General features: G+C 48.7%; 1 protein-coding gene and 1 long non-coding RNA gene across 3 annotated transcripts in view; both read right to left on the bottom strand.

The window, feature by feature from the left end:
- The window catches only part of LOC132016627 (uncharacterized), a 103,473-nt gene extending 99,609 nt beyond the window's left edge, over positions 1-3,864 (bottom strand). For both annotated transcript variants that reach the window (XR_009403961.1, XR_009403962.1), the window contains exon 1: positions 3,594-3,864. This is a non-coding gene — a long non-coding RNA (uncharacterized LOC132016627). The remainder of the gene's footprint in view (positions 1-3,593) is intronic.
- A 471-nt stretch (positions 3,865-4,335) lies between these two features.
- HHEX (hematopoietically expressed homeobox) lies at positions 4,336-10,518 on the bottom strand. Its single transcript, XM_059398146.1, has 4 exons — positions 9,997-10,518; positions 7,734-7,912; positions 7,474-7,524; positions 4,336-5,463 (listed from the first exon to the last, which is right to left on the bottom strand). Exons 1-4 carry the CDS (start codon positions 10,361-10,363, stop codon positions 5,245-5,247), a joined length of 816 nt encoding a protein of 271 aa, XP_059254129.1. The 5' UTR covers positions 10,364-10,518; the 3' UTR covers positions 4,336-5,244.
- Between the last annotated feature and the right edge of the window lie 1,332 nt (positions 10,519-11,850).

The raw sequence follows: 11,850 nt of genomic DNA, 5'->3' as shown, positions 1-11,850 counted from the left end.
CCCCCAACCCCAACCCACTCTCCTTCCCTACCCTCCCCCCCCATCACGCCCATCACATCCCAACCCTACTCAGGGCTTAACTCCTAGAGGGATAAGTATTATTATTTTCTTAAATAGGCTCCAGATGGGTCTTGAACTCAGGACCCTGAGCTCAAGACCTGATCTGAGATCAAGAGTGGAATGCTTAACCAGCTGAGCCACCCAGGCATTCCAGAGGGACAAATATCATTACTTTCACTATTATTACTTATCCTGGTCCAAAAGGCAGGGGTGGGGTGGGGGGGAGCTAAACTAAAGAACTGTCTTTGGAGGGATAAGGGTAGTGTATTAGGAGTCTAGCAACATCTTCCTCAAACCTAGAATTTCCATCTGAAAACTGAACATTTCTGTATATTTGAAGAAAATCTTGGCCCTAATTGTGACATCTAAAGAACTGAGACTAGTCATTTTTTATTCTTAATGGGGAAATAAAATGAATGAGGAAGAGAAATCCTGAAAGGGGGCGGGGGTGCAATTAGCTGGAGTGGAGAAAGGAAATGATTAAAAAGAAACAAATAGGCAAGGAAGGATGAAGGGCAGAATTAAACTACAAAAGGAAAATATAAACAAGTTTCATGGAGACAAACTCAACAGGCATTTCTCTTCCTGCAAGTATCTTGGGAGGGTCGTACCGTTAACATTTTCCTGCAGTTGTCTTTGGAGGGTGATGAGATTTTTGAATAAGATTCTGAATGATACCAAACTTCCCTTTCAAATTAGAAAAAATTCTAACGATTAGAAAATATGCTTTCGTTCTTTCTTTCTTTCTTTCTTTCTTCTTCTTCTTTTTCTTCTTCTTTTTTAAGTGAGAAGCCGTCTCATCGGCTTTCATCTGGAAAATCGCTTGAAATTGCCAGTGACCTTCCCTCCCCTTTTCTTTTTTCTTTTCTTTTTTTTTTTAAGTAGCTACACGGAAAAGTGTTCAGCCCCCTCGAAAACCTCGCGGCAATCGCCGGATGTTCCAAAGTCAAGATCCTCTGCAGACAGGAAATGCCTTTGCCAGCTCCAAGGTCTCCTCCCCGCAGCCCTCTCCATTGTCTGCAGAGATTTGTGTACATCCGACTGAAGAGCTTTACCACCAACTACCACGAATCAAAGAGCTACCTTAAAAGAAGGGAGTCAGTGAGGGCTTTCTAGTTTTTCTAGCTAACACTTGGCGCCCACTGTATGTATCCCAGGGATCATGTTTGCTCTCAGGTGAAGAGCTCACCTCTCTAGGAACTGCACTGAGAATTCACATTTCCCAAGGCCCCCATCCAGAATGGTTGGGAATGGAAGAATAGAAGAGCCATTCTTCCAGCCCAGCTCTTAGCCATTATGGTATAATTCCTGACATTGGAGTCCTCTCAGCCAGACCTGAAAGGGTAGCTGCAGTTTTGAACCTTGGATCTCAGATATTTTGGTGGGTGATAGGAATCTCCAAAATGCTTGTTTTGGGGATTTAACAACAATACCAAAAAATGATTCAAGGAACAGAATTCCATTAGACAAATACAGAGTCCAGCTGGAATTTCATGAAAACCAAAGTGAAGGAAGGGAAATGTTGGGACAACATCTGATTATTTTTACTACAAGATACCAGATTCCTAACCACTTAGAAACATCCTGGGTGACTGGTTCTCCACATTCTGTCCCATGTTGTCAAGAGTCACAAAAGTCTCACCTCCACTCACAGAGTTAAAAGATCATGGACTGTTAGATTTTAAAGAAAAATCGAAAGGGTGGGCTTTTGAAGCTGAGTTCCACAAGGCCGCGTAACTGGAATGAGAATTTTGGTAAGGGCAGTCTATCCTCAACAAAGTGCACTTCCCCCAAGTCCAAATACATTTTCTTGAATCTCTGCCCTGCCTCCATTAAGTAAAATGAATATTCACAGCAATGAAACCACCAAAGGGGAAAAAAAAAAAGGTTGTCAGAAATGTTGAAAGAGAATAGGTACTTTCACTATCAGAGATGGTTTCCTCTTTTCCCACAAGATGTTTTATCAGCTTTCACCCTGAGAAAACCATAAAAAGTAAGAAAAAGAAACCTTATGCAATAGTTCTCTAAATAAAATACTACACAGCGGACTAGTCATCCCTAAAAGTGATGTTGTTTAAAGAGTCAAAGTACATCATCCAACAAAATCAATATCCTATTAAGTTAGAAAGGCTTCTGAATATCAAAGACCAACGAACTGAATAACTTAAAGTATAAGTACATGACCCAGGGGATTAATCACACACTGTCATGGTGAAATTAGGGCAATTCTTCCAATCATTAACGTTTTGCTTACAAAAATGTGCTTTTCTGTTTGTCTTTCTGCTAAATGATAACCGTTTTCAAGTTGAATCTCCTGATAAAAAGAGTTAAAAACAAGACAGGAGTTGTGCTGTAAAGGTCATACATGCTGCTTCAACATGAAATAGCCAAAAGACAAACAAATGAAAAAATGCCTGGACTGTAGGAAGAATTTGTAAATATCCATTGGCAATTTGCAATGGGACATTTTGAAAACAGTTAATGCCAACCCGTACCCTAAGAATACGTACTTCTCTGGTGTACATACTCTTGATTCTTAAGACTATGTTTAGATTCAGAATATGAGCAACTGGAAGAAGGGTTAGGAATAACTTTAAGCTAGAAAACATCCTGGATTCAAGAAACTGTCTACTTTAAAACAGTATTACACCCTTCAACTTTTCTAGTGTCAATCAATACATAAACCTGTATTTCTCAGCCTCATCATCATGATACAGTTATTCTCAAGAATAAACATTAACCAGAGGTTATCTCCAAGAGCGAAACACACACGAACTGATTTCAGGATTGCTTTAATTCAATTAGTAGGCCACAGGCCTCCCATTCTCCAAAAGTCTGATAGACAGTCCCATTTTCCAACGAGACTGATTATGACCCTTGAAACCTAGAGGTAAATTGTCAGGAAGAATCTGAGAGTTTGGAGCCTCAGCTACTAGGTCTACTTTGGGCTCCAACACTGAGAAGACACAGAGAATAAAGAGCTTGAACGGAGTTGGGAATTTGGGGACTGGAAAGGATCACATAGGTCAACTAAACCATCTCCATTCCACAGAGGAGAGAACTGAGGCCAAGAACTGAAACTCCAACCCAAATTATTAAACTTCAGGCCTATTCACACTTCTCTGCTTAAGGACCTGGTGCTAGTTTTCTCAGAAATTCAAATTTGCAGGCATTTCCAGGGACCTTCTTGGAATCTAAGAAGGCAGGCTGTAACAACTCCTTAAAAGCAATAACCTTTTCACTCTGTCTTCACTGGAGTGCCCATGTCTGGGGAACCATAGCCCTGGTCAGCCATGTCAGGGGCAGAGTCATTCCACCGGGGGCCCTCAGTCAGGAGGCACCCACTGCCACAAACAACTAGAGGCTTCCATGCAGGCCCAGACTAGAGGAAGAGATTTCTGGATCTCTCCCCCAACAGGCCTAGAATGTCATTTTCCTGGAATGTCAGGAACCTGAGGGCTCCACTAGGCAAGCAGCTGGGCCAGCCAGAAACCTCAGGCCATCCTTCCTCTCAGCCCCACACCCCCTCTTACCTGGCAGTGAGGGGTATGCGGGCCCACCTGCTTCTACTCGAGGAGCGCCTTAGAACGGCGGTTCTCAAAGCACGGTCCTCCTCCCAGCAGCTCTGACATCACCTGAGCACGTGCTGAAGTGCAAATTCCCGGTCCCACCCCAGACCTACCAAGTCAGAAACTCTGGCGACACGGTTGGCCAAGAGTTTCGAGAAGCTCTGCGGGCGCTTGTGACGCTCGCCGAAACTGGAGACCCGCGGTCTCCACACCAGCTACCGCCCCGCTCTCCCCCGGCAGGCTACCCCCCTCACCCCCTCCGCGGACCCCCCTACCCGGGCTTAGCCGCCAAGGGATGACGCAGTGTTGACTCACGCCGGTCAAGGACGGCGGCCCGGGCCAGCCTGGGAGCCGAGGCAAATCGATGGGGTTCGGCGGCCCCGCGCTCCCCGGCGCAGCCGGCCTGGGCCCGGGCTTTTCCAGCCACCTGGCGCGCCGGGGTCTCAGAACCGCCGCGCTCAGTGTCCGAAGCCGGGAACCTCCCCCTGCCGCGACGCACAGGCGTCGCACCCCTCCCCCGCCCCCAGCTCCCCTTCCCCTGGAAGGAAAGTTCCAAATCTACTTCCCCCGGCCCACCCGCCCGCTACCCCGCGCCCCCGCGCCCCCCGCGCCCAGCCCAGCACGGCGCGGCACCCGGACCTGGGAGGCGCTGAAAGTTAAGGTGAGAGGTGTGCGTTTGTTTCACTAGAATGAGAGGCCCCTCGAGGTCAGTCGTCCCATTGACGGGTTTATTTTATACACAAGTTACTCGTTTTAAAAAAACACCATTTTGGTCATTTTTTTTTACAGTGAACAATTATATATACACACATTATAAACAGTTTGATATAAAACACAATATCTACAGTCTACTTACATTTAATTAACCTGCTACTTCCAGTTCATCTGTGATTAATTTTAGTCACCGACAGTCAGTTTCTCTGCTTGAATTGCCCTGTACTATTCCCTTAACACCTTGGTCATACAAGGTACTAAGTGTTAGTGCAAAACAAGCATTTAAGATTCTTATCAACTATATCTCTCTGACAAAAAAAAAAAAAAACAAACAAAAAACAAAAAACACACACACACATCCCCTAGACAGGAGCTCTGAGATCATATTGGATTTAAGGCAGTATAAGAATACAATATAAAAAGTAAAAGAAGTTCCTTTTAAAATATTCCAAGGCTGCCTGAAATGTGGGCCCCTTTACCAAGGCATACCTCTGGATCTGAGGTGCCCTTTTGCTTTTCCATTAAGTGGGATGTAGATACAGATTAAAAAGTCATTCAAGAAGATCTTATTAAAATCTTTAGTTATAACTTAAAAATTTAACAAACTGTTCAAAATTGCTTTTTATAAATAGAAAAAAAAAATTACTTCTTTAAAAGGGGGGAATTTAAACAGTGAAGAGTCCCTTCATCATATAACCTACAATCAGTACATAAACCATTTAAGTCAAAATTAAGGTTTCAGTGTAAGTTTGCTGCTTAGCCAGCCACTAAATATTTCAGATTTCCAGAATACCAGAAAATTATTCCCTTTCTCATAGCTTTTCAGTATGTCTATGGAGATTTTCTGTAGCAAACGTTGGTCCAAAGTCCAGTTTTCTGCATGTGCCAATGTCAGTGATCATCATCCAGCATTAAAATAGCCTTTATCGCCCTCAATGTCCACTTCCTGATCAGAATCCTCTGAAATCTCTGATTCAAGGTCTTCCTGGGAGGCAGGGGAGGGTGAACATTGAGAGCTATCCAAAGCACCTTTATTCTGCTCACTGGGCAAGTCTTGCCTCTGATCACAGGAATTGTCCAAACTTTCCAGTTCTTCTTTTTTATTGCTTTGAGGGTTCTCCTGAATGAAAGGAATGAAAGTGGAAATTGGTAGGCTTGTGAAATATGAAGACATAAGAGACATAAATCAAAATGTGTTTTCATTCTCTATCACCTTTAAAATCTTTAGTTTATCTATTGCTTTCACCTATATTCTTTATTCAGAAAATACATACTTGTGCTTTTTTGTCATTTTGGAAGAAAAGTGCCTGTCATATCAAAGAAAGATCATTCTCTTGCCAGATAAGAACAACCAGTCACAAATATAACTAACTGTATTGTGTCAAATGTACAGTTAGCTCCAGGCCATCCTCATGGTCTCAAAATTCTTAAAAGTTTAGAGGAAGGAGAGATTAGATCACTACAAGTACACACTATCTTCATTCTTCAAGTATTTTTAAACCTTGCAGGTTAACAGGGTCTTCCAGACATTTAAAAAATATGAATGCTAAGTAGTGAATTAAGGGAAAGTTTCAAAATTACTAAATTGAATCCTTTATCATCCATTTTCTGGAGTAAATTTATAAACTTAAAAATACGCTTAACGAGTTACAAAATCATGGCAAAGGTAAAAATGCAGAACTGGAAGAATGCTGCCAACTGCAAAGGGAGGAAATTAACTACAATTAACTTAAAATCCAGGAGATATTTCTGGAAACTATATTGCCATATTACAAAGGAACAACCTTTATTCTTTCTTTCTTTCTTTTTTTTTTTTTTTTTAAAGACTAGATAAAGAGCACAAGCACTGGAGAGAGGGAGAAACAGGCTGTCTGCTGAGCAGGGAGCCCAACGTGGGGCCCCATCCCAGGACCCTGGGATCATGACCTGAGCCGAAGGCAGACACTTCAACAATTGAGCCACCCAGGTGCCCCAGGAACCACTAGTTTAAAAATCCCTGGTAAACTGCAGTCAAGACTTTGACCAAGAACTGAATAAGTGAGTGAATTTTTAATTCTGTTTGTCTAAAATAGACATAAACACTACAAAGAAATATTCCCAAAGGGTTTTTTATAGCAAGACTATAGAATAATATATTCACCAGGCTTGCAACTAAGTAACAAATAGATGTACAAGGTCAGATTGAGAGGGAATCTACAGATTTTTAAATCATGTTAAAATAATGAAATTATGGGAAATTTATTTTCTGTCTCAAAGTGCTCTTTGTGATATGATCTTATTTCTAATGAAAAAGTTATAATCACCAAATTTAAAAATGCACACTGCTTTCAATTTCCCCACTCGTATTATGGTTTTCAAAAATATTTTATTCTAATCTCTATATACACTAGCAAATGAACAATTAAAGCAATTGTCAAATAACTTTGGAGAAGACACCCACATTGGAACATCAAAAGCAGATCTTTAGATTTAAGTCAATTGAGGTTTTTCAAAAACTGAATTAGCCTTTACTTTTTATCACATCTTGCGTAACAAGGTCATTGGAAAAAAGACTGTTAGTAACTTTAAACTACTTTCCAAATAGGCTTGTATATTCTCTTGTGGGTCTAATACTCATTTTAAGAGCTGGAATTAGATGGGAAATAATTTTAAACTCTTTGATATTTAATTCTTCTTAAAAAAAAAAAACAGTGCAAACAAGACTTAGAGGTGTTTATTTCCTTATATTTACCCTTGAGCTCTGCCTGGTTTTATTATGGCTGTGTAAATAAAAGAAACAATTTTCTCCCAAAGATAACTGCTTAAGTCATTTACTGTCAATTACTTTATCTTTCCTGCGTTAATTAGATAAACAACATATGGGGTTTATAAAACAATTAGCCCGGAGTTTTACCAGCCAGTGTGTGAAAACCCAAGCATAATTGATATAGCAACTGCATTAGGTGCTTTTAGCATTACTGCCACCTGAGCAACTCATCCTGAATTTCAGCAGGGCTATTTGCCTTTTTAATCAAGGTGAAGAGGTTAAATAGTCTCTCAAATGACTTTTGCATACAACCCATAACAGGCCCCGCATTGAGATAACATGATAAAAATATTTATTTCCCTAGAAACAGAGCCATGTCGATACCTGTTTCAGTCTTCTCCATTTAGCGCGTCGATTCTGAAACCAGGTTTTAACCTACAGGAGAGAGAGAAAAAATACTTGCCACGAACCCACGCGACATGGGGCGTCACGTTGAAGCTGCTGAGCCACTGTCGAGCCGGCCGGAGCTCCGGGCATTGGACAGCGCGACGCCGCACGCCCGAGCGCACGGTTGGCGACACGTCGGTCTTCCGCCCCCGACCCCCGCCCCAGGCCTCTGCCCTGAGCCCCGCAGGCGCGCTCACCTGTCTCTCGCTGAGCTGCAGCATCTTGGCCAGACGCTTCCTCTCGGGCGGAGAGAGGTATTTCTGGGTCTCAAACTTCTTCTCCAACTCAATGGTCTGGTCGTTGGAGAACCTGACCTGGCCGCCTTTCCTTTTATGCAGAGGCCTCTGCAAGAAAGGGCTCCAGAGCAGGGGTTTGCCTGCGGGCAGCGAGAGCAGCGGTTAGGGACAGCCCTGGAGCGGCCAGGCTCTGGAGGTGACAAAGGGGAGTAGGGGACGTAGAAGGACACTCAGCCAGACTTGTTCGCATACAAGGACCCAATACGTTCGCACCAAGACACATGCATACCCGAGAACCCGTAGGCACACACACCGACACAGCATAGGCACGTAGACCGCCTTGTTCACTCACAGACGCACACAAACAGCCATCACACCCACTGCTGATTTCAAACGCACAAATCTTTGGAGCCCCAAGATAATAGCCACTATAAACCGAGCCTAAAATACCACGACACTCTTCAAGAAGTCACTCTCGAGTTTCTACAGAACTTTTTGCACCTCCAGGCACTCTCCCTGGTGAGCCGCACTTTCCAAAGACCTGAGTGCGTGTCTTGGGGAGGACCCGGGCTGTTCCACTCCCCAAGGCGTCCCGACCAGGCGCCGCCCAAGGGACCCTGCTCCGGAGGCCCTCAGGCCCGGGCGCCGACGTGAGGCCGCTCGCGAAGCTTCCAATCCTGGTCCCAGCGCTCTGCGGCCTCCTCTGATTTCACACCCGGCGGCGGGGGCGGCCAGTTAAAGCTACCCCGTGGGCTATGGCAACATTTCCGTCAATGTGTTTCCTGTTGGTCTATCTCGAAAAGCCCTTTGCTTCCTCCAGCGCGGTCCCAGCAGTAACCCAAGGAAACGCAGGGCGCGCTCTGTGAAAACGTTCGCCCCAGGCCCGGCCCCGCTGAGGGTCCCGCTCCCGCCCCAGCAGGCCCAAAGATCCACGCCGGGGCCACCGCACCGAACCCTCGAAGCTGGAACCAAATAGTCACTTTAACAAGAAAAAAAAAAAGGCTAAAATATAATCCCCTTCAAATCTTAACGATGAGGAAGGAGGTTAGAGGGCTGAACTAGAGGCCGCGTCATTAACACGAAGGCATTAAAATGTTAGTCTCTAGGGTCCCCACGGAAGCTGCCAACAGCAGAGAGTAAATTTAAAACCCTGGGGGCCCAAAGGAAAAGGAGCCCCGTTTCTTTATCTCCCCCCACCCAGGGGGCCTTCAGATGCCAGAGCCACCAAGGGCCACCCAGAGTGCGGATCACTGTTGGCTTATTTCTTAGGCCGATCGTTGAGGGGGCAAGCCTCGCGAATACCATATGCCCTAGGTGTCTTGGCTGCCTTTCCTACTTCAAAGACAAGTCTGTCAGTCCGTCGGTCCGTCGGTCTGCAGGCCTGCCCCCAAACACTTTGAAAGCTAGCATTGTTGTTTTTTTTTTTTTCCCAGATTTTGCTTACGTCAGGCTTCAGACTAGTGCAAAACAGCTTCGGGGAGGGGGGGAAAAAAGGAAGCAACTGGTTATTTTAGCTGCCATAAAGTCACATCCCACACAGAGGAAATGAACAATATCAGAAAAACGGATCCCGGCTATCAGAAGTCGAGTGTTTCCTGAATTTGTCTGTATTGAGGATGTCGATAAAATAATCAGCAGCGTGCACTACTCCGGGGGAAGGGTCTGCTTCATGCAGCCAGGAAAACACTTAACAGCTTCTGAAACCAGATTTACTCCTATCGAGAACTCAAGATTTCCTGTATGAACGGAAAGGGTCAGGCTCTTTCACTGCACAAGCTTGTTGAACCAGGTCCAGCCTTGTAACCACCGGGGCCCAGCAGCTATCCCTACCCCGCAGAGCTGGTCCGGGGCGCCTTGGCACTCCCTTCCCGGTCCCTCCAGCTAAGAGGACCCCACCCCGAGCGACCCGCGCGCCCGGGGCTGCCTTCGGCCGCCAACCTCCGGGGCCGTGCCAGAGGTCTCGCCCGGGCCCGCGCGCCCCGACGCCTGCAAGGTGCAGGAAAACCAATCTGAGTCATGGTGCGGTCAGCCCCGGCCGCGCGCCACTGGGGCCCGCGCCTCCTGTCCCCGCGCGCGCCCGAGAGCCGCTTTTCGATCGCTTTTGCCACAACTTTCTATTGCCTCCCCCTCCGCCCCCGCCGCCTCCTGGACGCTGCCACCTGCCGGGTGGCGCCTTCCTCGCCGCCGCCGCGGCTCGGCCCCGCCATGACCCCGGCCGCCTTACCCAGGGGGTCGTGGCGGAGCAGGGCGTGCGTGTAGTCGTTCACCGTCCGCGGGAAGGGGTACAGAGGGCCCCCGAAGCCGCCGGGTCCGTAGGCGGCGGCCAGCGCGGCGGCGGAGTGGTGCGAGAAGGCGGGGTGGATCGGCGTGGGCTCGTACACCGGGGTCCGGTAGGAGGACACGAGGCTGGTGAAGGAGGAGTTGGGGGACGGCAGCGTGGGGGCGGGGGTGGGCGCGGCGGGCCCGCGGCCCAGGATGTCCTCGATGTAGAACGGCGTCGGGTGCGCCGGCTGCAGCAGCGGCGTGGGCGCGTACAGCGGCACCCCCACGGCGCCCGCCGCCGCCGCCGGCCCGGGGTGTGGGTACTGCATGGCTCCGCTGCGCTCCGGCCCCTCGGAGAGCTGGAGGCCCGCGCAGCGGCGCTACATTTATCCGCGCTCCGCGCTCCCGGCGATAGGCTCTGCTGGCCACGGGGTGGGGCCGCGCTCTCTGGCCCCTTCCTGCCGCCGGTCCCTGCGGCCAATGGCGCGGGGCCCCGGGAGCCGCCTCCCGCCCCCACCCTCGGCCCGCCCCCGCCGGCCGAGCTCCCGCCCCCCGGGACGCGCTCGCCTTAGGCTCCAGGGACCCTGCGCCTCGGTGCCCGGCTGTCGCCGCCGTCGCTCCGGGCGCCAGGCACCCTGGCCAGGAAAGCCCTCGAAGGAAGCCTAAGGCCGCGTGCGTCGTGGGGAGACAGGAAGAAAGTAGCGCCTGAAACACGGACTCAAGTAGTCCCAGCTCCTGCCGGGAGGCAACTCTGCCGAAACTCGGGGGGCACTAGTCCGGGCCCGGGCCCAGGCTGGCAGTAGCCGGCCCCAGGCTCGGGGCAGCTAGGCTTGAGCCGGACAGGCGGAGAGGCCACCGGCAGAGTCGCCCCTTCGCCGGCCTAAAAGTATTCTCCCTGTCGGCGCGCTCCCTGGAGTAACGGTGGCACTGGCTGTTGCCTGGGGCATCTCCGGAGCTCGTAGCGGGAGAGTGCCCTGAGTTCCTGGGGCGGCTCCAAAGAGAGAGCTCTAGCCCTTAGCTACGTCCCAGTTGGCGTAAGGACGACGAGACTTCGGGTGCCCCGGGCTCGTGGCCGCTCCAGCCCATTGCATTTGTGGGCTCCCCGCACTCGGCCACTTCCATGAGGTCGCTGGCAGAAGCCGCTTTGGGAAGGAATCAGGGGAAAGCCTGGGTCTTACAGTGCCAGGTAGAAGTTGTGCAGCCTTCTCCGCCCCGATGGGAGTTGCTCTGTGTCCCCTATCCCCGGGTCCTGGGGGTCGCAGCTGCGCGCAGCACCGCTTTCCCGTTTTGCACGTGTTTTCTATTGAATCCGTGGCTCTACGCCTTGTGGCCTCGGCTCTGTGCAGCTCCACTCGCCTGAGGGCCAAGGGGGCATTTTCTTGATTGACGCCCTCCTGCGGTAGTCACACCTCGCGGTGAGCAGTTTCTGCTAAGGTCCTCCATTAATCATGGAAATACACATTTCCCAGCTTTTCCTATTGAGATGTTTTATTTACATCTTGGAACAATTTCACCAACTAAAGAGGGGTCGCCGACGAAAGAAGAGTGAACTGGAAGCCGGCTGGCCCGCATTCGAGTTTCACTGCGCACATTTCTGTTGAGCAACTACTATGTGGCAGCAGTGAACAAGACAGATGTAGTTCCGTTCCTCACGGAGGCAGGAAACAAATTTTAATGCTGTGACTTATGTGTGTGCTAGGAAGGAGAAGTACATAATGATCCGAAACCTAATAACCAGGGACGTCACCTAGCTGGGGGAGGGGGCGTGTTAAGGAACGGAAAGTACTCTCCAAGGAAGTGATGTTTGAAAAATGAG

This window comes from Mustela nigripes, chromosome 4 (genome assembly GCF_022355385.1).
Source record: "Mustela nigripes isolate SB6536 chromosome 4, MUSNIG.SB6536, whole genome shotgun sequence".
In the NCBI taxonomy this organism is placed as follows: domain Eukaryota; kingdom Metazoa; phylum Chordata; class Mammalia; order Carnivora; family Mustelidae; genus Mustela; species Mustela nigripes.
Note: the sequence above shows the minus strand (reverse complement) of the source record. Positions and strands in the feature narration are given on the sequence as shown.